At 43.1% G+C, this 26,379-nt stretch overlaps 1 protein-coding gene across 1 annotated transcript in view; it reads right to left on the bottom strand.

The window, feature by feature from the left end:
- LOC122792706 (gamma-crystallin M2-like) overlaps window positions 1-25,018 on the bottom strand; it is an 83,646-nt gene extending 58,628 nt beyond the window's left edge. The window contains exon 1 of the mRNA XM_044060291.1: window positions 24,934-25,018. Within this exon, the coding sequence (XP_043916226.1) occupies window positions 24,934-25,018 (85 nt within the window). The remainder of the gene's footprint in view (window positions 1-24,933) is intronic.
- Between the last annotated feature and the right edge of the window lie 1,361 nt (window positions 25,019-26,379).

The following is a 26,379-nucleotide window of genomic DNA, read 5'->3' as shown; positions in this document are numbered from 1 at the left end:
GTGACATGCCTAGCAGCCTTCTGTAAATACCCAGTGTGCTGTTATGTCCAGTTATTTGCAAGACATACTGCTGCCAGGCCAGCATAACTGTTGTGTATTTCTGACAAAGCAGTGGTATGCTGTACAGATGTATGTCATTATCTACTGGGTAGTATGTGGCCATGTAAACTCGGCACCACCAGGTATTATGTGTCTGGACCGACTGGCATGTGTGCGTGCATACACTGTGTGGGCATATGTACCGCAGTATTTTTGAGATATACCCATGTACATGGCTAATAACATCCACATTGGGAGGCGTGGTCCACATGTCTCGCATGAAGTGGACATGTGTACACTTCTCGACTGACCACAGAGTGCCAGACTTTCCCCATATAGGTTCATAGGTAGGTACTAGGCTATCTGCCCATGGGCATTTCTAAGCCTAGCCAGAGTGTGTCAGCTTGCACCGCCCCATTGATTTATTAACTGATCCTCTGTCAAGCAGAGCCAATGAAGTGATCCCAGGGGTGTATTTTCTGTTACCCATTCACTCAACAAGGTTTCTCTTGAAGAGTGTTAGTGAGGGGCTCTGCCTGATGTAATTTAGAATTTTGTTCCAAAGCATAGGGACTCTATGTGACAGGAATCTATCCCTCCAGCATGTTCTATTTATTGTTTTGGAGAGGTTTAGCTCCCTAGAGCACGTGGCTCGCAGTGACTTGGATTTCTTTAGGTGGAGCATGTCCATCAATTCTGAGTTGGACATGGATTTGTAAGTCAGGCAGAGATCACCTCTGAGTAAGCGATATGCCACTGAGTGCAGCCAAAGTTTTTCAGTCGGGCTGCATAAGACATATGTTTGAGGCCAGTAATCCTCTTGGTGAGGTACCTTTGTGGTCTTTCCAGCTGTTGGAAGTGTCTTGTGAGGTACATCCCAAATGGGGCATTGTACTCTATGATGGGTCTAATGAGTGATAAGTAGAGGAGCACTATAACCTTTTTATTTCTAGATGTGAACCCTTTAGTAATTAGATGGGCCACATAGAAGGATTTCCTAACTACTTTGGCAATATGATTGTCAAAGGAGAGATTACTATCTACCTGGGTCCGCAGATCTCTTATTACCTCTTCTGCATTAAGGGGGCTGCCACCTATGTGTTAATTTGTGGGTGTTTTGTTTTTCCCAAATGGGATGATTATGCATTTTTTGGCATTTGAGGTCATGACTTTGACACCAGGTGTCCGTCTCAGTAAGGCCCTTTTGGAGGATGTCCGTGTCAGCTGGAGAGTCAGTTATGGCTCCCAGTTTGCAGTTATCGGCGAACTTTGTTAGCCATAGTCCTCCTCTGTTTGCCTGTACTTCTGAGAAATATACGCTGAACAGTAGGGGTCCCAGGACCGAGCCTTGTGGGACACCACTTGTGACTGGTTTAGAGTCGGACCTGGAGCCCGCTATTCTTGCCGTGTGAGTTCTGTCTGTAAGCCAGTTAGCAACCCATCTCGTGACATAGGGGTTTATGTTCAGGCTGGTGAGTTTTTCTGTAATACCCAAGTGGAGAATGGTGTCGAAAGTCTTGGCGAGGTCAAGGTAGGCTGTGTGAACCACCTTTCCCTCATCTATGGCCTTGGTGACTGCCTCAAAGAAGTCAACCAGGTTTAGTAGGCATGATCTGCCCTTAACAAAGCCAAACTGGGTCAGGTCAAGTGCTTGGTGGTTCCCAATGTCTTTGTTAATGAGATCCATGATGATGCGCTCCATAGCTTTGCAGACCAGGCTAGTCAGGCTTATGGGGTGATAGTTACCAAGGTCAGTTATGGCCCCTCCTTTGTGGAAAGGAATAACCATTGCTGTGCACTATTCTATGGGCATGTAGTCTGTGGAGAGGCTGAGGTTGAACAGCGTGTTTAGGTGGGGGGTTAGTTTGTTCTGTAGTTCGTGCAAGACACAGCCTGGGACACCATCTGGTTCCATTGATGCTGTGTTTTTGGCTTTTGAAAGGGCTGTTTTCACCTGTGTGCTTGTGAATTTTGGGACACTACACTTTTCCGGTATTGTTGTGGGCCCTTTTGGAGGTGAGAGGGGGGTGAAGTTTGCACTGAATCTATTTGCCAGGATGTTGGCTATATCAGTAGGTTCAGTATATTTTGTGCTATTTTGCACTAGTTCAGTGCATATCTGTGAGCTGCCACTTAGATTCTTAACATAGCTAAAGAAGGCTTTGTAGTTATCTTTTGAATCCTTGGCTATTTTTCTTTCGAAGTTAGTCTTGGATGATTTCATGAGGGACCTTAGTTTCTTACTGATACTGATCAGGGATGTCTTTCCTTCTTGGGATTTGCTTTTTTTCTGAACTAGCTTCCTCCTTCTATTGTATAGCCTGTTTATTGCAGGGGTCCACCAAATTGGTTTCCTTCTCTTAGAGGAGTGAGTCTTGGTTTTGCTAGGGATGGCATGATCCATGCATCCTTGTAGGTGCTCATAGAGTGCATTTGTAAAGGTTTCTGCATCTTGGGCAGTGTTATCCTTTAGCGTGGGGGCTGTGAAACTTACCACCTCTGTCTTAAGTAAGGTGAAGTTTTGCTTTAGAAAAGTTTTTTACTGTGGTTTCCTTAGTTGGGGGTGGTGGTGGGGTGTGGACATCCAGAGTGATTAGTTTATGGTCTGATCTAACCAGTGACAGGTTGACCTTCGGTGTGGAACACATGTCGCCCATGTTGGTGATGACCAGGTCCAATATGTTTTCATCTCTGGTAGAGGAGTTTAGCAGCTGATCCAGGGCATTTGAGTTGATGAATTCCAGGAAGCGCTGGGCCTGGAAATTTGTACTTGAGCAGTTTTCCCAGTGAATGGCAGGGTAATTGAAATCACCCAATATCAGGGTGTTTGGTAGGTCCTTCATGTTTTCCAGTGTCTCCAGAAAGGTGAAGTGGTGGTCCTGGGTCATGGAGGGTGATCTGTAGCAGGCCACAATTTGCATTGCAGATTTGCCCGATGTTAATTGCACATGGATGATCTCAGAGGTATCATGCTGCACCACTAACCTGGAGGTGTAGGTATCCTTGATGAATATGGATACATTCCTTCCTTTTGTGTTTTGGTCTGTGTTCTGTGGCCGAAACATGTGGTATGAGTTGTAGCCCAGTAGTGCTGGGGTGCTCTCTGGAGCCTTGAACTAGGTTTCAGTTACTGCACAGATGATGTTCTCCATACTGAGGAGTGCTTTGAGCACGTGCATTTTGAGATTTAAACTCCTGGCGTTGATTAGCATAACTCTCAGTTTTTTGTTAATTGTGCTGTTTATGGAGGTGGGTTTGACTTTTTAGCTTTGCCTAAAAAAGGCACTATGGGGGCAGCAAGAGCCTTGGCCAGTATTCGAAAACCTAGGGGTGACAGGTGCAAGTCGTCTCTTGTGAAGTAATGTGGTTTGTCGAGCATGTCGTCCCAGGCTGACAGACACTGGATCTCCTTTAAATGACACCAGAAGCTTAGCCAATTGTTGAAATTGATATTTTTTTCTTTTTATTGAGGTCTCATTCTTGGTGAGGGCAGGATGCTACTCAGGGTCAGGGTCATACCAGCCTGGGCTGCATGATCAGAGAGCTCTTCCATGTCTCTTTTCATGTAGTCTAGGGAGGTACGTCTCAGGTCATTCACACCAACATGAACAATGACAGAGTCATATTTGTACTTGTTCTGGAGTGACCTAAGTGCTTGTGTTATGTGGCGGATTCTGGCTTCCGACAGGCAGCTAACAGTAAGTAACCTTTTGCTTGTCCAGCCTAGTGAGTGGGACATCAGTGTACCTGACTATAGAGTCACCTATTACTAGTGTGTTAGGTATGTTATTTCACCTTAATGGCTGTGATTGTGCGGCACACTGATTTTGTGTTTTATGTGTTGTCTGGTTTGTGACAGGAAGTGCAAGTTGTTTGGGTGTCTACTTTGGAGGTCTCTGATGCTTTTGCAGGTTTTTATTTAGAGCCTCCGAGCATGATTTTGTGTATTTATGTGTATTTTTTACCAGTGCTGTTTTAGTAGGTATGTGTGCAGCTGGAGGTGTGGTGCAAGTGTTAACCTTCTCATCTTGACTGTCTGTTCCAGTCTTGGGTGGAGACAGCTTAGCTTCCAGTTTAGCTCTATAATTGCATCTCTCGCATATGTTAGTGTTTTGTGGTAGGAGGAGAGGGTTGTCTGTGTACATGAGGCAGTTGAAACATTGCCTCAGGATACCCAGATTCACCAGCTGGACTGGAGAATGCACCTGAAGTTGCCCTTTGGGCATGCCTGAATAGTAGGGTGAGCTGCTTAGTCGTTTGGTTGGTGAGGGGTGAATAAAGAGCCTTGCCCTGCTGGGCAATCAGTGTCAGGGTATACTAGTGCTTGCTATTAGGTCTGAGCAAGTGCTGGGCTGTAAGATGCTTTTTGAGTGCTTAGGTTGAGAGTTAGACTAGTTTAAGGGAAAAACTGAAGAGGAGACTTAGTGGTGCCAGGAATAATTTACCCGTAGCTAACCGGCACTGCCCAGTGCACAAAACCATGCAAACGCGGTTTTTATAGTATGGAAATGAAAGACATAGAAATTAGCCCAAAATGGCCAATAAACTACTAACTTCTGGGCTGGAACCACTCCTCCAGGGACAGATAGTTTGCTCAAAGCTCCCCTCTCTCACAGGTGAACAGAGAAACTTCCTTCTATCCAAGTAAGGTATGGGCAACTCAGAAACTAGTATCACAGCCCTTGAATTCAGCACTAGCCTGAAAACTGGACTATACAAGCTTAGAAAGGTGGGAAACAAGGACTTTTTTGGGTTTTCTTTGTTTTTTTTAAAGATAAGGCAAAAGCAGTAAAAAATACATTTAAAACAGCTTTAAATGACTAAAAACGATCAGAAAAGGCTATCACGCTTTAGTATGCAGCCTACAACAGTTAAACAAATTGCTTAAACAAAAAAGAATGTTTTAAAAGTGCAGGCAGTCAAATAAGTACATGTGAAAAAAACAAGCTTTTAAATCACAATAAATGCTAGAAAATCTGCGTTTAAGCAGAAAACAGTTAAGTACAGCAAGAAAGTACAAAAAACTGATACTCAATCACTCCAAAGTCTCTCTTCTAAGCTAGAAGACTTGTATCAGTTTAAGGCCTTCTAGTGCTACCCAGTAGGTTAGTTACAGGAAAGATGGGAAACAAGCGCAGATGTGGTCTTTTAAACCAGAAAGTTGAAAGAGACGGATAAACTGTCTAAATGGTCAATAAACTACAGTTTCTGGGCTAAGAACCTCTCCCCTCATGGTAGACAGGCTACCTAGTGCTTACCACTCCCACTGATAAGCTAGAAGGCTTTCTTCCAACACAGAAACACTTGCGGGGCTCAAAAGCTTACCAACAGTCCTGGATACAGCAACTCTGTATCTGGACTAGGCTAGTTACAGGAAAGGTGGGAAACAAGCGCAAGTGTGGCTTTTAAACCCAAACATTGAAAGAGATGGAAAAAAAACTGCCCAAATGGCCAATAGCTACAATTTCTGGGCCAGGAACCACTCCTCTTGTAGTAGATAGGCTATCTAATGCTTACCACTGCCACTGATAAGCTAGAAGGCTTCCCTCCAACACAGAAAGGCTTGGGGGGCTCAGAAGCTTACAAAGAGTCCTGGATCCAGCAAATCTGTACCTGGACTAGACTAGTTACAGGAAAGGTGGGGAACAAGTACAAAAGTAGGCTTTTAAGCCAGCAAGTTGAAAGAGATGGAAAACTGCCCAAACGGCCAAATAAACTACAATTTCTGGGCCAAAACTCACTCTTCCCGTGGAGGATAGGCTACCTAGTGCTTACCTCTCCCGCTGATAAGCTAGAAGGCTTCCCTCCAACACAGAAAGGCTTGGGGGCTCAGAAGCTTACTAACAATCCTGGATACCGCAACTCTGTAACCAGACTAGGCTAGTTATAGAAAAGGCGGGAAACAGGCACAAGTGCGGCTTTCAAACCAGAAAGTTGAAAGAGATGGAAAAAAACTGCTCAAACAGCCAGTAGCTACACTGGCATATATAGTGGTCATATCCCTGCTGTAGTCCACAGGATCATTACTGTGCTAGCAGTGGGACTGTACTATACTGCCCCTAGGATGTTTGTCCATAGGCAATGGTGCACATGCCTACAGCAGATGTGACCTCCCACACCTAACATGTCTGTTAAGACACCCCTATGTCAGTCTACATATATACCCGAATACATCTATGACATTCCCTTGCACTACGGGGGGTTGGGACTATTGGTACTGAGGTAGGACTTTACTTCATGTTCTGGACATATGGTAAACATATATGTGTACACATATATCCACATATCTATGTAGGTATATACACATATACATATCCACATACATATATGGACATATACATATCCACATACATATATGGAGATATATATGTACACACATATATATATATATATATATATATATATATATATATATATATATATATATATATATATATATACATATAAACACTCACACATATACATATCTGATCTGAAGAAGCATGCGTTGAGCATGTGAAAGCGCTTATCCGTTCTTTGTGTTTATGTGAATAAAGAAGTTTCTACGATTCGTTCACGTTTTATTCTCGTGGTGTATCCTGACAGTTTTGGTCATAGCATATACATATACCCAGCAATGACTTCAACAAGTGGCTAAGCGTCTGATGTCATTCAAAGGGGATCCAGTATCTATCTGCCTGGGACGACATGATGTACAAACCACAATGCTTTGCCAGAGATGGTCTGCACCTGTTGCCCCTGGGATTCGGGTTATTGTCTACAGCTCTTGGCACCCCCATAGTGCCTTATCTAGGAAAGGTTCAAAGGACAAAACTACCACTGTAACAGATACAAGCATGCAAAACTGATGGTAATGTGACTCAATGCTAGAAGTCTAAACCTAAAAAGGCACTCTCTTGAGGCATACCTACAAATGGGGAACATCGATATCTGTGCAGTAACTGGGACCTGGTTCAACACTCCAGAGAGCACACCTGTAATACTTGGCTACAACCCTTATCACACATGTTGGGCAACAAACCAAGACCACAACACTACAGGTGGAGGAGTGTCTGTATTCACCAAGGTCATTCACACCTCCAGCCTAGATTCCAACACAATGCATCTGAGAATCTCCAGATGCAACTAACACTAGGTAAGAATGCAATCCAAATTGTAGCTTGCTACAGATCCCCCTCCATGGTCCAAGGTTTTCACTACACCCTTATAAACATACTGGACAATATTAAGATACACCCAAACACTGTAATACTGGGTGATTCCAACTACTCTGCCATTAACTGGGAAAACAACTAGTGTATCACCATCCTTTACAACGGTTCCTGGAAGTCATACATTCCAACCCCCTGGATCAACTAATCCATTGTCCAACCACGGTCTCCAATATCCTAGACTTGGTCATTACCAACATGGGAGTAAGATGCTTCACACCAGTGGTCAACCCCTCATAAGTCAGGTCTGACCATAAGGTAATCACCGTTGGCATCCACATCCCACCCCCACCTACCAGCAAGGAAACCTCCATAAAAACCTTCTCCAAAGCCAGCGTCATGCTACTCAAGTAAGAAGTGACAAACCTCATGACACCCATGGAGATGGGAGCTGAAAGGCACTGTATGGGCACATCCACTCATGCATGAATTGTGCCATCCCAAATAGAACCGAGACACTGCCCTCCAAAAAAGGAAGACAATCTAGTGCTCCATTGCCATGAACAAACTATACAACAGAAGGAAGAAACTGTTGCAGAAAAAAGGATAATCCCAAAATGCAAACTGCTCCCTTACCAGAATCAGTAAGAAGCTGATATCCCTCAAAATCTACCACAGCTTGTTACATAAATATAATTGCCATAGATTCCAAAGACAACCACAAGGCATTCTATAGTTATTTCCAGGATCTAAATGGCAATGCCCAGAACTGCTCTGAGCTACAACAGAATGGCCTTAAATATACTGATTCCAAGGAGTTTGCCAATATTCAGGCAGATTGATTTAGTGCCACATTCACCCTCCTCTCACCCCCTAAAGGGCCCATCATAGTACCAAAAGATTGCCAAATTCCAGTAATCATGGCCACACAGGTGGAAACCACTGTATCCACTGCTAGGAATACAGCATCCATGGGACCAGATGACATCCCGGGCTGTGTACTACATGAACTACCAAATAAATCTGCATCTCACCTAAGTGCCATGTTTAATCATAGCCTCACCTCAGGCTTCTATTCCACTGAGTGGTGCACAGGCACACTGCCGTCCCATCAGTCTGACGAGCCTGATCTGCAAGGGCATGGAATGCATTATCATGCAACTTATAAACAAAGACATTGGCAACCAACAAACACTGGACCCCACCTAGGTTGGGCTCATGAAGGGCCGATCCTGTCTCCTAAACCTGATTGACTACTTTGATTCAGTCTCCGAAGCTGTGGAAGAGGTTAAGGTGGTCCACACAGCCTATCTGGACTTGGCCAAGGCCTTCGACAACATCCCCCTCTCTAGAGACATAGTTAAACATACAAAGCTGGCCATAAACACCTTCATCACTCTATGGGTTGCCAACTGACTTACTGACTGAACCCAGACTGTAAAAGTAGCCATGTCCAGTCCCTGCTCCAGACAAGTGACAACTGGAGTACCTCAGGGTCGGTCCTGGGACAGCTGTTTTTTAGCATCTACTTCCCTGAAGTACAGGCCAACACTATGGAACTCTGGCTAACAAAGTTCACAGATGAATGCAAACTGGGAGCCATTATTGCATCCCCAAATTATATGGATATTCTACAACATGGCTTTACAGAAACAGATGCTTGGTGCCAAAGCCATGGTCTCAAGCTTAATGCCAAGTAATGTATAGTTATCCCCTTTGGAAATGCCATGTACCCATGAATTTCCACATAGGTGGCAGTACAATAAACACCGAAAGTGTGCTGACAGACATAGGGACACAGGTGGACATTGGTCTCACCTTCATTAGCCATGTTGCCACAACAGTATGGAAATCCTTCTATGTGGCACATCACACCACTGAGGGCTTTACATCCTGAAAATAAGGGGTAATTGTCCCACTGTACTCGTCCCTCATTACACCCAGTATAGAGTACAATGTCCCATTTGGTATGTACCTCGCAAGACAACTGAGACAGCTGGGAAGGCAGTGGAAATACCTCACAATAAGAATCAAAGGCCTAAAACAGATGGCCTATGCTGACCATCTAGAAATCCTCCAGCTATACTCTGTGGCATATCGTCTACACAGAGGCTATCTCTGCGTAACATACAAGGCTATGTCAAACCCTGGGAAATGACATCTGTAATATGCGCATGTACTGCCATGTACAGTACATGCATCTGTGTGCTGTCATTACAGTAGCAAAGGGTATTGAGTGTCATGTCTGGGGCACACAAGTATATGAATCCTGTACAGCACTGTTATCCATGTGAATGTGTGACATGCAGGGGTAGCAACCCAGCGTACATGCTGTCACACTGGCATGTAGTGTAACATGGCATTACTACTGTCAACAATGCTGTCCCAGGGAAGGGTAGAGTGCTAACATTACTACTGACAACAAGCACACCTGAGGTCATAGCTGCACTCTGAGGGCTCACTGTTCTGTTAATGGTGTGTGGGCTGTGTCACCGTATAGATCCCCTACTGGATAATAATCAGACATATGGAATGTAACTGTAGAGTACCTTCTGTACAGCACATGTTAGTGAGGGCTTACAACATGTAGTAATGGCATACATATTGTTGTCAAACATCCATCTGTTGGCACATTCATCCTACTGCATAGCTACTCGCCAGACTGGTGTCTGTCAGTCCCTCTACAGATGTGCAGATGGCAGGTATCCAGCTGGGATACATACAGACAACCTATGCTTGATTGACACTGACATGTGTGGCCAGCTGTGTACTACCTGTCACATGTAGGAGACAACACCCTGTATGGGCCACATGCCACGGGTACCTACAATACACTACCACAGTCAACTGAACATGCTTGGGTACAGGTTTCCCTTACAGACACTAACCATGTGTTGTAATTCATGTTGCACACATGTCAACTGGATCACCTCAGTGGCCATGTGCAGAAGGCACCCAGAGGACTGGCTGATGCATGTCACTCTCACCCTGCCAGTCACTAACGTGGTGTCTGTCAATAGATTGCCTGCTGGCACATGGCAGGTGGCATGATACCAATGTACACACACCCCCTACACATTCAATCTCTCCATGGACAATAACCAGGTACTTAGCTAAGACCACCTGCAGCAATGCACCACAGTATTGACACATGTACGTGTGCATTACTGAGGATAGAATTATTTGTGTGTTAGTACACCTGTAGTTGGGAATTCCATTACAGCCTTCACAACCACCTCCAATCCCATTGCCATAGTCAGATGTGTCCGCTGCTGTATTGGACATGACATGTACCTTGTTACACTCCTCTCCCTAACAGCTACATGTGCTTTGCAGTACCAGCACAACAGTGTTGTATAAATGGGTCGATAGGTATGGGAAACCCATTGAGGTCTGCCAAGCGTATGTATGTGTGCATATCTGCATATCTGTAGGGTACACCATTCCGAGGCCACACACTCCTATTACACTACACATTACCACACAGTAGTACAGATAGTGTTGTCACTGCCCATAGGTGAGGCATCGCAATGCAACACCCTACTATGCCTGTGGCATGTGCATTACATGCATATCCCTGTGGTACCACTGTTGTGATATACAATGGGTTGTATTGCCATCATGTGCAATGTGTGATAGTGGGTATGTCAGAGTATCATGATGGGTTCCGTTGTGTACAATATCCATTGGGGGATGTGGGTGCTGTGTACACTGTCATTACACCATGGTACACCCAGTATATGTCCCATGTACCATTTTCTAGTGACCACTGTCACCATCAACCATACAGGTAACTGATAACAGGATACAGCCCAGTTATGGATGTGCTGTGTGCAGCCTACCTGTAACACATTGGACACATGGACTAGTTAGTTAGTTAGTTAGTTAGTTAGTTAGTTAGCAACAATAAGCCCAAGTCTCTAAGATGTGTGTCTGCCTGTTATGTGTCTGTCAATGTGTATATGATGGTATGACACACTATGCATTCTCCATATACAAACATTAAATCTCCCATTACCATATTGTACATGTCTGTGGATGTTCTGCATGTAACATGCAACCTGGTACACACCTCACATTAAACAAGGTGTGGTGTGTGCAATGAAAGCCACACAGTTCCGTAGCACTAGATACCTAGGTAGGGGTCTAGTCACAGTGTTGCCAAGTAAGAATGTGTGTGTATGTGGATGGGTTGACATAAGGGTGCAGATTATACATGTCCCAGCAGGTCACCTGTCAATGTGGCACAGGCAATAACTGTTACACAAACCTGTGACATGTGTGCAACTGTACACCAGATATGTCACGGCCATGGTGTCACCACAGTGCCATAAATCTTGTGGAATATGACTGCAGACCATCCTCCTGCTGACATATGTACACCTACAACAGAAATGGATAACATTATAGAGATCACAATCAATCAGTGTTACTAACAGCTGAAATGCATCATAGCTGCATGGCTACACTATCTGACATGTATGCATTACACATTACCCCTGACATCTTACACTGCAGTACATTGCAGTACTCTGTTACAGTCACCGTGTGCATCAGAACCATATCAGTCTGTCCCTGCATTGATGTTATGGATGACAGGGATGTGGCACAGGTATCATAATATGCACAGGGTATGTTGCTGGTTTGCCAGAGGCCAAGGGTGGTCCATACATTTGTCACCATGTGTGTTGGTGAGGGGTTTAGTTCTTTGATTGGGGCATGGTGATGTGGTGTGTGTTGGTATGGGGTTGCCCTAGGTGTGGTTGTATAGTGTGTGAGTTTGCATGCACACAGTTTTGCCATGTGGCTGGCCTATGCAGGTGTTGATGGACAGCTGCAGACCACACCTGGCAGGGTGTGCAGTTCACTGCCTCTGGCCATGGACACGCTGACTGTGCCTGCCAGAAGTTCCATGGGCACATGCAGATACAGACCTTGAGGTGCTACTCTCCCCTGATGATGACAGATGTCTGCTGGAGCCATGTCCCACCTTGGACTAGCCAGGGCCATGTGCACGAGGCCTCCTGTGGTGTGGTGTGGACAGCACCACCAGTGGTGTGCTGGGGCTGGTACTGCCACTACAGGAGTGGCTTGGCATCCTAGCACATCCACGCTGACCGCCAGCTGCTGGTGTTTCTAGCCTACGTCCACATGGCCATCGCACCACTTCCATCACGTGTTCAAGCACAGACATACCACAGTTGAGGAGGCCCACCATCTCATCCCACCATCTATCCATGACCTCTGTCTGTTTACGGAGGGCAGCAGCAATTTCACAGATGTTGTCACTTACAGATGAGAAAGCAGCCCTTTGCAGTGTCAGGCCCTGTCTGATGTACATTTCCATATGTGCCTGTGCCTCCATTATGGCCTGAAACATGCTCCTGGTGGTACCAGTTGTGGCGCCTCTGCCAGGGGCATGATGACCAGCGGCCCTCCCAAGAGCACCATGGTACATCTGCCGATATGGTGCCCTGCCAGACATCCGCTATGCTGACTGTGACCCGATACAGTTGGCATGGACACCACATGTTCTTGGTCACCAGCACCAACTGCCAATTGCCCCTCTGCTATGGCTACTTGTGATTGGGTTTGTAGGGGCACTGTAACTGTGTGCGGGCTTGTGGTGGCTAGGAGGGTGATGACAAATGGAGCAGTGTTGGCCTCTTGACAACCCCACCTGTGCCTCAACAGTACCATCATCATCATCATCTTCAGTGTCTGTATGGACACCAACCTCAGATTGCATGCAGGAGGGACCCTGACCCACCTTGCCATCTGTGGGAGGAAACAAACACACACTTTAAGACTTGTACAGCATTGCATAACAATACACACATTTACACACACATTTACACACACACACACACACACACACACACACACACACACACACACACACACACACACACACACACACACACTCTTACACACATACACCCACACACACTGGCAGTCCACCTTACTACCTCTCTGTCCCTGGGTTTACAGACAGTCCCACATTCAGTTACATATGTTCCCCATCCTGCATGGCACTTGCTAACATACACTCATTAATACTCCCCATTAACATATCATTCCTCTCCATGCCTACACGTATGATCACAGCACATGACCTGTTACTCCATCACCTCCCTGACTTGAGTGGAGTAGGTTGTACATGGCCTCACTGCTGTCATCCAGTATTACTGTGTGTATGTCCAGTCATGCTGTACATGGCCTGTATATGGTTGGGGCTGCTACATTCACTACATATGTCACACACAGGAGTCTCATACTACAGTCTTGCTCAGTCCATGCCACATGTGCTGCACAATCAACCCATCATGTGGACAACAGTAATATCTGGATACACTCACTGGTGTGCTCTGGTAATTCCCCATTGCATTAGTAGTGCTGCATACGTGGGTAGCCTGTTTTCTATCTGCTGCTGGCAATATGATATGTATACCTGGTGTTTACTTTCCCTCCCAATACATGTTCCATGCTACAGACCTTGTTATGCTATCAGCTGTCCTGTGTTCACATATCAGACAGGTTGTCCTGGTGTCTCATGTGTCACTCCATGCACATGTACAGCACAGTCCCAAGGAGAAGTACTGCCATGTGACCAACCCCACTATCACATGTGCATACATGGATACCCACACAAACAGACACGCATGTACACACACATATGACATGCATTGACCACACTCCACTCCACCAGATTGCACTTACAGAACACAATCAACACCCCTACATGTGAGGTTGCACAACTTTTGTACACACAGTCCTCCCATTACCCTTCTGTTAGCATGCATTACATATGGTACTCAACAGCATGCAGTGTAACAACTTCATGCTAGCGCCAGTATACATGTCAGTGATGCATGGGCTGTGTTAGTAGGTGATGGCCCTTCCCCTTGATAACACTGCACCCATGTACAAAGTGTTACTGTGGAGCTATTCTGCACCCTGCCTTGTACTGTTCACCATACCTCACAGGTGTACAATCATTGCTGCATATGTAGTACTGTGTCAGTTATGTCAGCTCCAATGCTCACAGCCCCTATGTGTTAGAGCAACTCATACCTGGGATGATATGTGAACAGATGTAATTTGTAAATGCCTGATGTCCACTTTACAGATCACAACATCAGCAGTGCATGTATGACCACTACAAGACTATTACACTGACAACCACCAGACCTTACCATGGCTATGGGGGGTGCCCTACACATGTCCCACAACTCTACATGGTTGCAAGGTCTACTCATGTGCACATCCCTTGAAGTGCACACACTGCTGTCACTATTGCTGTGGGGTCAGGATTATGTCTGTCACAGTTACTTAACCTGATTGTGTGCAGATACAGCCATTCCTAGCATACATAGGATCCCTGCTTCAGTGCACTGCTGTGTCATGATGACACACCCTCCCCAGCTCCAGTCTTTTTGCAGATGCTTGACAACTATGGCCTACACATGTATCAGTTTGCAGTGTCTCAAGAATGGGACACTACGTGCAACAGCCTACTACCAGCTAATTATGTGGACCACAGTACTATGTTATGACATAGTGTCAATCTGTAACGGCTGATATTGTAATACAGGTATATTTACAGTAGTAGCACCATATGAGGGTGTTGTTTCACACATGTCCCTACTGTAGGCTGTGTGTCCAGCCATACTTCTCATCCCTGTGGACACATTTCACAATGACAGGATGTTAGTTATCTTGCATGTGTCTGATGTACTCTTGCGATACCCCATCATGGTCTCTACTGTGATGCAGTGCCTTTCACAGCAACAAAACGTGAATGTGTACAGCATGCAGTATGGGTAGGTGTGTTAGATGTGTGCATGGAATATCCCATAGCTATTACATGCCCAGTGTATTGTCAAGCATGAACATGAACCATACTCACTGGCTACATGCTGCTGCCTTGGTGGTATCCTGGAGGGACCTACATAAGAGGGTGAGAAAGTAGATGTCAGTGGCCACAGCTGTGGCATTCATAAAGGGTGAGTGCAAAATTATGGTACATCAACAGTAGAAGTCCACAATGCTACAGCTTATGCACAACTGTTTATTACTACTACACAGCAACAGACTATGTATATGACATCTCAGATATGCATGATGTACCTGTACAGATACGGATTCATACACAAGAGTGGTCTACTGATGTGCCTTGGGGCCTTACCTGCATGCTCCTCAGCCAGTGTGTTGGTGGCACCCACCTCCACAATGCTCCCTGCCAGTTGTTGGTTCTGCAAGCAGGCAGGTGCTACAAGGCTGTTGAGAAGCTCCTCCACATGGGTGAGCGGTGGATGGACAGCATGCCCCCCCACCATTGTGAAGTGGTCCCCATGTACAGCAGCTGCATGCTGATGTACATGGCAAAGCAGATCAGAGCAATGATGCCGGACCTGCTCATAGCTGTGGTTCTGCAGGCTGACATCCTTGACCCTGCAGACTAGATCGTTCCACAGGGTGGTCCTGTTCTGCTGATCATGGGCTGTCCAGCCAAACAGCAGTTGATAGTGCTGTATCATGTCTTCAACAATTACATCAGTTTCTGCGGCACTGAATGGTGGCAGTCTGATGTGAGCCATCTTCCCTGGAAGACATAAAGATGGAAACAGGTCTGAGCGACTCATACAGCAGGGTTACCATAGTTCTTAATGCACATCTCTGTCTCCCCCCACCATATCAGTTACAACAAACCATTCACACAATGCAATTGGTATGTCGACAGATTACCTACCATTGAGACATATGTTGTATTGTACCATGCTTTGTGCTATGTGTTTGTACCACTCTTTGTGCTATGTGTTTGTAGCCATGTTCCCTGTGGGGACACTATCTTTGCTGGCCTGTTACATGCTATTTCACCTGCATGCCATTGTCAATGCCACTATATATATATATATATATATATATATATATATATATATATATATATATATATATATATATATATATATATATATGTAGATATATCTTGTGGGTTGTTTATATACCTATAGCTATAGGAGTGTCTGTATATCTGTAGACATACATATCTAATTATATATCACACAGATATTTATCTATATGTGGGGTGTATACAGACATCTGGTCCACATTCTGTAACTCTCTTTCATTCACAGCTGCACTATTCTGCCTTGCTGCAACACAGACAGGTGTCACATGTGAACACAGACTAACATTAGGGTGGTGTATATGGTGAGAGATTGCTGGTAAGCCTATTGTATACCTATGGCATTTGTGCATGCTACATTACACATTAACATGACTGTCCTGCAAGTGGTGTGCTCTGACACCCATGTGTCTATCATGACAGCAGTACTTTCACCACCAGCTATTGGCCACACTAACATACCAAACACAGATATTATGGCTTACATCTTTGTCATTCATTGCTGATCTGCACAGTTGGCAGGTATGTCCCACTGCCTACAGGGACAGACAGTATTTTCCAGAGCAGTTGTTCAATGGATTGCAGAGTGGTTTTTGTAGGTGATGCACATGATCAGGTGATGGGCTCTGCACCAATCAGTGTGCAACAGTTGCTAACTGCTTGCAGCCTGTTGTGTAGTACTTCGGATAACCACTGTCATGGCAACCCAGTACTATAAAATACTGACTCATGTGGGCATTGTCCCTTACCGTTGTCCCGTAATCTTTCCAGTATGGAGGACATCCTTCCTGTATGTGGGCAGCAGTGTTACAGACAGCAGGTTGCAATATCTCTTACAGCAGGACTTGCAGACACAGGCCAACTACACATTTGTATGAGGCTCCAGACCTACAGACAGAGTGAGTAGTGTTGTTATGTGCATTGTATATTGCTGGTCTTGCAGTGTTTTTGTGTACATAGTAGTTTAGGATGGAATGCAGTCTGTCTGCAAAGCTCTCAACTGTGGGCCTATCCACATGATGGCCAGTGGATTGTCTGTTTGGTTTTGTCTGTGCACTACACAGGTCTTGTCCTAGATATATCACTGGCAGTTTGTCTGTTGCGTGCTATCAGTACATGACTGCATCCATTTGTGTTTCTGATGTCTTATTCCTGCATAAGGGTATGTTGCAACAAATTCTGTAACACCAGTAATTTCCAGGGTGTGTAACAGCAATATTGCAAGCATGGCCCTGTATTCTTGCCTTTGTCCTCCACATATATGGCAGGCTTTGTCCTGCTGTGATACAGTTAGGGGTTGTTAGGTAATGTCCTATCATTATTTACTGCTAGCATTCCTGCTATCATCCCAGTCATATCATGGACTCCCACAAAATATGTTGGTCTGGGTCCATACATGTGACAAGATACAATGACATTGCCACAACTAATACATTTCCCCCTAGGGCTTGTCTACAGGGTGTAATTGGAGACTGCTGAACTACATCTGTAATTGTTGATTGTTACTTATCTTGAAGGCAAATCCTTTGTCTACTGTTGTACTAATTGAGGGCCTTGGCCTGTACAGCATAGTATGTTATATATCCACATTGCTTGCATCTACTGTTTTGTGTGGGCCTTGCATTTATCACTGATTACATATTTCAAAATGTATGTGCTGTAAGTAATAGCATACATTATCATATAGTACACCAATAAAGGGTTTCTGTATATGCCTACCTGTGTGTTGTGTCATGTTCTTTGAATTGTGGGTGGGTATATGTTTAATGTCAGTATTCTCATTTGTGGGAATGGTTGCCACATTACACATTTCACGGGTGTCAGTTACAGGGCTTGTGGCTGAGGGATATATGTTGCACCCAGTACTTCCACACTACTTCTACATATGTATGGCCAATAATACCTTTTGTCTGTGTATATGTGTATGTACCTATATATATCTCATATATATATATATATATATATATATATATATATATATATATATATATATATATATATATATATATATATATATATATATATATATATATATATATGGGTCTACTTCTATTCACTGACAGCCCATTTCACTGAAACCCATTTCGTTGACAGCTCATTTCATTGACAAAAGTATTCAAGGCAAAAACCTGGGTTTTGCCCCCCTCCCCACTGTTGTGCGACTGTGGAGTTGTTATATATAGTTGGGGGGGTGTGGGGGGCACAGCCCCCCACATTCGGGGTGTGTGGGGGGTGCAGCCCTATATATGGGTCCCTATCTATTCACCGACAATTCATTTCACTGAAACTCATTTCGTCGACAGAAAGATGTGCCCCCTTCAAAAATTGTTAGGTGGGGCTTACCCCACCCCCGATTAGGGGGCTGTGCCCCCACACACCCCTAACTATATATATCAACTCCAGGGTTGCACAACATTGGGGAAGGGGGCACATCTTTCTGTCGACGAAATGAACTGTCGACGAAATGAGTGTCAGTGAAATGAATAGGGACCCATATATATATATATATATATATATATATATATATATATATATATATATATATATATATACCTGAAAATATTTGTCAATGTATAGATTTGTGTGCATATCTGAACCATTGTAATGTGTACTCCTTCCACATTGTACATTCCCTACGGTAGAATGACTTTTCTGCATGATAAGTTACAGATATTGCCCTGACATTTTCAGGTGAATTGGATTACTGTGAAAGCATTATAGCTGTGTTGTCAAGAACTGCATGTGCTGGATATTGGATTGCACAGCATATCTGTTAGGGCTGTGGAGGGGGGTAACATAGCACTAATTACCAGGTATCTCTCATTTGAGCCCCCGCTCCTATTAACAGTGCTTATGGTCTGTTATGTTGTAGTGAGCGGTTCAGGATTTTGTTCCCATGTGGAAATGCTATACACATTTCTAAATACATATATATATATATATATATATATATATATATATATATATATATATATATATATGTGTGTGTGTGTGTGTGTGTGTATATATCTACATAATTATATATGTAAACCCCCCATATATATATAAATATATATATATATATATATATATATATATATATATATATATATATATATATATATACATAAATATGAACATATTTATCTATATACAATTGATGTCATATGATTATTTGTGAGTTTTATATATACATATATACATATATATATATATATATATATATAGCTGTCTATCTGTCTGTATTTACAGATATATATCTGTCCATATGTCCATGCATGTTCAGCTCATAATTTTGGCCTGTACCTCATTCTCTTGGCAATTGACATGGATGATCTCAGGATCAGTTTTATATATACATATATACATATATATATATATATATATATATATATATATATATATATAGCTGTCTATCTGTCTATATTTACAGATATATATCTGTCCATATGTCCATGCATGTTCAGCTCATAATTTTGGCCTGTACCTCATTCTCTTGGCAATTGACATGGATGATCTCAGGATTGAAGTCAGTAACTAGTGCCGACACTTGTGTTTCAGACTTCATCTCCTTCAAAATATGTGTTTTAATACATATAACTGTGTAACTAGCAACGTTTTAAGTGTATAAGAGCAGTATTTGACATATATCCGTATTTGTACCCACATTTTGGCACACTTTGTCCAGAATTCTTGCATTAAGAGGTTGTGTGGTATGATATTACTACATTTCCTGTGCTGTTGACTGATTGTGCTGAATGATATGTTTGCGAAAACATGAGGGTTATATATATAGCTGCCATGGCTTAGTAGTAAATCACTTGGTGTATGGTGTGCAGGGTCCTGGGTTTGAGCCTTACAGAGGCTGTTTATTTTGTTGCTGGGCAGAACACCGACCATTGGATACAGAGTGATTAAGGCACTTTAAAGCAGTTGTAAGTGGGTTTGTGCGGGTTTAGGCACTGCTAACTTCTGGTTACAGTTTCTTATACTCAGTTAGCTTCTATCTTGCTTAACCCGTGTAGGCAGTGCTTACCCCTGCACAAACAGGCTTAAACCCGCTTACTGCTGCTTAAAAGTGCTTACTCCCACTTACCTCCACTCTAATTTCTTTAAAAGAAAAGAAAAAAGGGTTGATAGGAAAGTGGTGAAAAAGGCGCACAAAGAGAGAAAGACAGTAGGGAAAATATCTAGGGATATGCAGGAAGGGTGTAGGGAAGGTCCATAGCTGCCCATTTATTCTACAGCAACAGCTGTACATATACACTGAATTTGAAGGTAGATTAGGATACTTAAACCCCTGAGAGAGGGGTGAGGACAACAACAATTCACTGTGATGCCAATTAGACCAGATTACATGTGTCCAGTGGACACATGTGCGAAACTGACAGCTATGTATGGGGCGAGATTTTTTTGTGGGAACAGATTGCCCTTTTTTTTTTCAGGTGGGAGTGGGATGTTGGAGAGGGGTAGTAGATATATTTGGGGAGGTAGGTTGAGTAGGTTAACAGTCAAGACATACAAGACTCATACAGGGGCGGTATGTGACACATGTGGCGGGTAAACACCTTGATGGGGAGGGGTGTTGGGATATCAGAAGCCCACAAGCCTCCTAGTGGTAACAGTGTGACTGAGGTCCCACCCACGGGCAGTCACCACTGCACCTCCACAGCCCTGAAGGTGGCTGCACTGGGGGCTGAGCCACAGAGCTAGGCTGACTCTGTAATCGTGACATGCAGCCCTCATGCTGGCGTAGAAGATCACCGACCTGGTCGTTGATCCCTCTATGCACCATGACCCTGACCTGGTGACGGATGACAGGTGCCTGTCCGCACCCACTCCTGGGGGGTGAGCCCCATCCCCTGAGGTGGTTCCACCTGAAGGTGGCACAGGACCAGCAGACATGGAGGTGCAGGGTTGGGCCCCAGACCGTCCTTCTCAAGTGTGCTATAGCGTTTAGATTTCAACATCATATATGGGTTAGTAATAGTCAACACATTCCAGGGTTAGGTATAACAGCATGCATAGATATTCCCATTAACCCAGACACCAGATACGGAACAGTTGCATAGCAAACAGAACGCATGCATTTATGGGACCACAGTGGTAATAAGAATAGCATGCAGGTACGTTGATGGCACCATGCCAACAATATTGGAATAATTCAATATGGCACATGCATGGGAACCATTAGAATATTTATCAAATGACTGGCCATTATCAGAGTCAGTACATACCAGCTGGGGTGGGTATGTTGATTATTGTTGGAGATAAGGTGGGGGGGGAGAGAAAGATGTCAATTAAAAAGTAGTATATTCCTGTACTCCACATTACTTTCCTAGTCAGTGCTGTTATCTGTACCTTACAAGTCTTTCTACACTACCCTATAGACCTATATTGGACACTGATATGGCTGTCAACATCATTACACATGAACCGGTTTTGCCTGCAGTATACACCTCTGCATTTTAAAGTTTATTTTCGTTTTACACAACCTTTTCATCAATGAAAGCCTGAATAGAAATTATGATTATGGTGATTGTGAGGAAAGTGAAAAAAAAACATAATGATTACAGTAATGTATTCTACTTGTTGTTTCTAGCTAGACAGTATACTGCCTCTAGACAAGCTATAATAGCCTGAGGTCTGTGAGAAAAGTAAAAGAAAAAATGACTACACTGTCTTCAGCCCAAACACAAGCTATTATGACTTCCTGTGCACACCTCTAAGGTTTAACTATGATGAAAATTAAAGATGTAATCATGCTGTCTCAAGGCCCGCCCATATAACCTACAGCAGCTTTCGGTAAACACACACATCTGAGCACGGCTGGTTTTAGAATGGGTGCGACTGAGAGCAGAAGTTATTATCAGATTTATCCTAACAGGGTCATATCATAGCCATGTTCAGGTTAAAGAGTATAATTAGACAATTAATACAGTTTTTCCAACCAGCAACAGCTTTTGTGGGGCCTCCACACAGTCAAGGATGATTAAGGGAGCCCTCTGAATCCATTTATACAGTCTGGGAAGTAGGGGCCACTGGACTTATAGAAGATCATGTGTCTGAATGTTCTGTGATATATTTTTATGCCACACCTTTGAAAATGAAATATAATTACTTGTTATCTGTATTTTTTGCTGATACCCAGAAGAATAATGTATATGGCCTGGCATTATTTGGTGTGGGGACAGATAAAAATCAGTGATATTTTTAAGATACATACAAGCATAAGCCATAACAATACCAGTTTTGTACTTATTTCAGCAAATAGCAATATATTGTGCAACACCAGTACTGCCACACCAGATCAGTCACTGTTGTTTAGCAGTCATCAAACAGCAGCAGGGGTAAGTCACTTTTATTTACTTCATTGAGGAGTAATAAACAGATTTTGCTCTGTCTATCATAAAAAGTTTGATTTCCTATAAATTATTCAGGATGACAGATAATCAATAAATCCAGACAGAGATTTATACTTTTTATTGTCCAAAAAATGCATGTTGATGCAAAAGGTGTTATTCTTTTTACTTTTTATGTGAATTAGAATAATACTGAAGAAGTATTTCTGATTTTGAGCCTTTATTCTGCTATTATTTATGGCACTGGCTAAATTCTTCAGCAAAGATGTTGAGAGTTATAGTATCTGGTGTTCAGCCAGTATTTATAAAACTTCCAGAAAGAGAAAACCATTCCTGAAAATTGGAAGCATCAGCTCTTCTTAAAGTCCAGGATTTGCACTGAGATCAGTCACTCTGGGCTGTTGATTTCTTTAGTGCTTACCCTGCTCATGTTCATCATTAGCTTTATCCTATTATGGTCGTATCACAGCACTGTTCATTAAAGAGCATAATCAGGAAATGAATACATTTTTCTTCTTCATTCTTCCCCAACCAGCAATAGCTTTTCTGGGGCCCCCATATAGTCAAGCATGATTAAGCACCCCCCCCCACAGCCACAGGTATTGAAGGTACCTAAAGATGGCTATGTTGTTAGTTTTAGTGGAAAGAAAGTCCACCAGCATGGTTTAACTAAGCTAGGGGCACTATGTCACTGGTAAAATATTTAATGGAATTGTGAAGCCTGTTACTTGATAAAACACTGTAAATATAACCAGAGATATCTTTGAATTTTAAAATAAATATAAATATGAGTTATTACCCAGCTGGTTTATTAAGTATACAAGACTGCTGTATTAGCTTTTGTTGGTTTGACAGACATGTAACAAAATATGAAGATAAGATAACTTGCTGTGGTTGGGGGCTCCCTCAGGAACAGGGGGCCCCAGTGACCACAGGGTTCACTGGTGCCTAAAGCCGGCTATGTGCAGCATTCTAAAATAGACTACTGGAAAAGAAAGATGTGCATATATCTAGATATTTACTGGTATCCTGCAAATTTTCTTTGAGACAAACTCTTTAATGAAGCTACTGTACAATAAACTTTATCCCACTTTAGGCTCAATTAAGAGCACAACTAAGCTTGAAGGACTCTCTTGACTCATTGATGACCAATGGTTTTTCTTTGGGTTTGAGTTTGTAAACGTTGCATAACAGGTGTAATCAAATAAATGTACAATGCAAACAAGTATTTATATAGATGTCTTGTAACTGGTGATGAATAAAGAGATTTAACATCATCAGTGGTGATAATTCAGTGTCAAACATTTGAGAAAGGCTTTTCAGTTCATGTCCTAGGTCCTAGTCTTCAAGACAGTGGCCACTTGTTCGGTCTGTCAAGTGCTTTTACAGCCCTTGCACTGTTGGATCAAAGTGTCTTCAGCAACATCACTTAAGGTGTTAATATTTGCTAAAAATCCAAAGCTTTTATCAAACTCTGAAAGCTGCTCAAACTGGTCAGTAAATGACAGCACTGTTGTGTCCAGCAGCGCACTCTACATGCATTTTATTTTTGGACTCTGTACCATCTTATCCTCTCCTTCATAGTCAGAGAAACACTTTACTTTCCTCTGCATCTTTTCCTGAAAAGTGGTGTGAACATTCAATTCTTCTGTTATCTTGGAGGCTTCACGATTCCATTAGCTGAAACTGTACTTGCTTGACAGAGTCTATCCTGCATTCCTAGCAAGTTGCAAACACTGGCTCTCAGTGATGTTTCTGTTGTTTCAAGATCTGCTATTGGCTTGCTTATGCTGAAAGGAATATGCACATGTTCAGCATATCTATAAAGAAAGATACTAACTGTAGTGATGAATGTGTTCCATCGATAACTGTACAAGCCCGTGGTACATAAAATGCCCTTCCCTTGAATTCATTTGTTTTATCTCAGCCCGCACTCCAGCTGATTTTCCCTTTCATATTTGCTGCCATTGTCATGCCCTTGTGCTTAACAGTCATCAATACCCAGTCAATGATAATACAGAGGCTGAAGAAGTGTATCTGAAGGTCTTGCTCCAGTACTATGATTCACAAGCAGAAATCCCAAAAAGTGCTCCTCAACTGTGGCTGCAGTCCTAGAAATGTTCACTTACCTATTTTATTTTCTTTGAAACAGTAGCAAACTGCTTGCTATGAATGTAGCAAGCAGCTTGCTACAGCTTAGACCAGCCACAGAGCACCGCAATCCTCAGATTTGATAGCAAATGGAATATGCACTAGAGAGCAATCTGGATTGGATGGTGATCATTCCCACTAACACTTTGCACCCAGGGCAGTTGTCTCTTTATCCCTAGCTATGCTACTGACTTAGCCTAAGAAACTGCCATTTCCATGGGTGTACAGTGCATCACTCATCCCACGGAATGCCATGTTCTGTTCCACCAGGTACTGGACAATTGTTATAATGCATTTCAACACACCACGCCAATGAGTTATTTCTTCTTCATTCACTACTTACTGTATCTCCTGTTATCCATTTGCCCACTCTTAGTCTGTTGTTGAGTTCCTTTCACTTCAATATTCATGCTCTGGTGCTCATTCATGGTAGTGTAAAGCTTTGGACATCTTTTTCTATGCTCTGCACCCACCTGACCAGAGAAGGAGGTTAGAATGTCCAAATAATTTGCATGGAAAGGAAAACAGTGTGTCAGATGAAAGAGAATATGTCAACTAAGTGTGTTTTTTGCTTTCCCAATTACCCAGCATGTGGAAATTGTTCTCTGATGTAAATCATCTTTTCTGTTCATTGACTGGGAACTGTGGCTGGATGTGTGCTGGATGTCAGCTACCTTTACATCATCCTTTATCAAGTCCGGACAAGTTCTAGATTTTAAGTGAGACACCTGACAGTTCCTGCAAGTCACAGGCCGCATCTGTTGTCAGCACAGAAGTATGGGCCATTTCCATAACAAATTCTGCTGATCTTGGCATTACTCCTAAAGTTGAATTTTCACACAATAACATGATTTATTTTGTGGTAATGCCAGTAGGTTCACAGCAGGCAGTTTGTGCTGTGGCTGCAACAGACTGGACACTTTCTACAGTAAGCATATAGGGATCACAGTGAGTAGCTTGTATATCAGAATCAGTGTGTTCTATTGCTGGTAGACTTTAGTGAATATCCCTTCTCTGATGAGCCACAGCAATTCCCCAATGGAATCCTGTTGTGTTCTGGAATACTCATTGCTGTGCTGCTCCAGCTTTCATTTTGCTGCTCCTGACAAATCCATGTGCTTCATCTTTTCTAACTGGGAGTGAAAGTAAAGCAGAAGTACTACACATTCATATATTAGATCTTTCTGTCATATTGTTAGTAAAAAGCATGGCACTTCAGGTATAGGTTCTAACATGACTTTTTTTTTCTTATATCTGCCTGGCCCACATTATACTTACTCAGCAGACTTTAAGATGTTAGCATTCTGAACACTTATTCTGAAGGTGGCTATTCTGTATAGTGTAGATTTTTGATTTACATAATCTGGCAAATACAAAGTCCCATGTGACAATTGTGGAATGTTATCCATCAGATTTACTTGATCCACTGAGGTAAATGCTTAACTCCTGGGGTGACCCACACCACAAAATGTGTGAAACACAAACTTCCAACCAACCATTTTAAGCAGCAAGTGTCTTGACTGCAAGTTCAAGATGCAAAGCTGCCTGTGACACTTGAGGAAAGAGTCTCAAGTGTCACAGGCTGCAAAATTGCCTGTGTCACTTTAGACTCTTGCCTCGCCCCATACATAGCTGTCATAATGAAGTACACTATACTTTTGTGCATTGTTCTCCCAGAATCCTATACTTCATTGTGCTTGTGCTTCTATAAATATTAGTCCTAACAAAAGGAAGCAAATATATGGTCTATAACACGGTAGTATTACCGTTCTCTCTAAGACTACATCTT

The sequence above is a fragment of the Protopterus annectens genome, chromosome 2.part0 (genome assembly GCF_019279795.1).
Source record: "Protopterus annectens isolate FY-2018-M chromosome 2.part0, PAN1.0, whole genome shotgun sequence".
Taxonomy (NCBI): domain Eukaryota; kingdom Metazoa; phylum Chordata; order Ceratodontiformes; family Protopteridae; genus Protopterus; species Protopterus annectens.
Note: the sequence above shows the minus strand (reverse complement) of the source record. Positions and strands in the feature narration are given on the sequence as shown.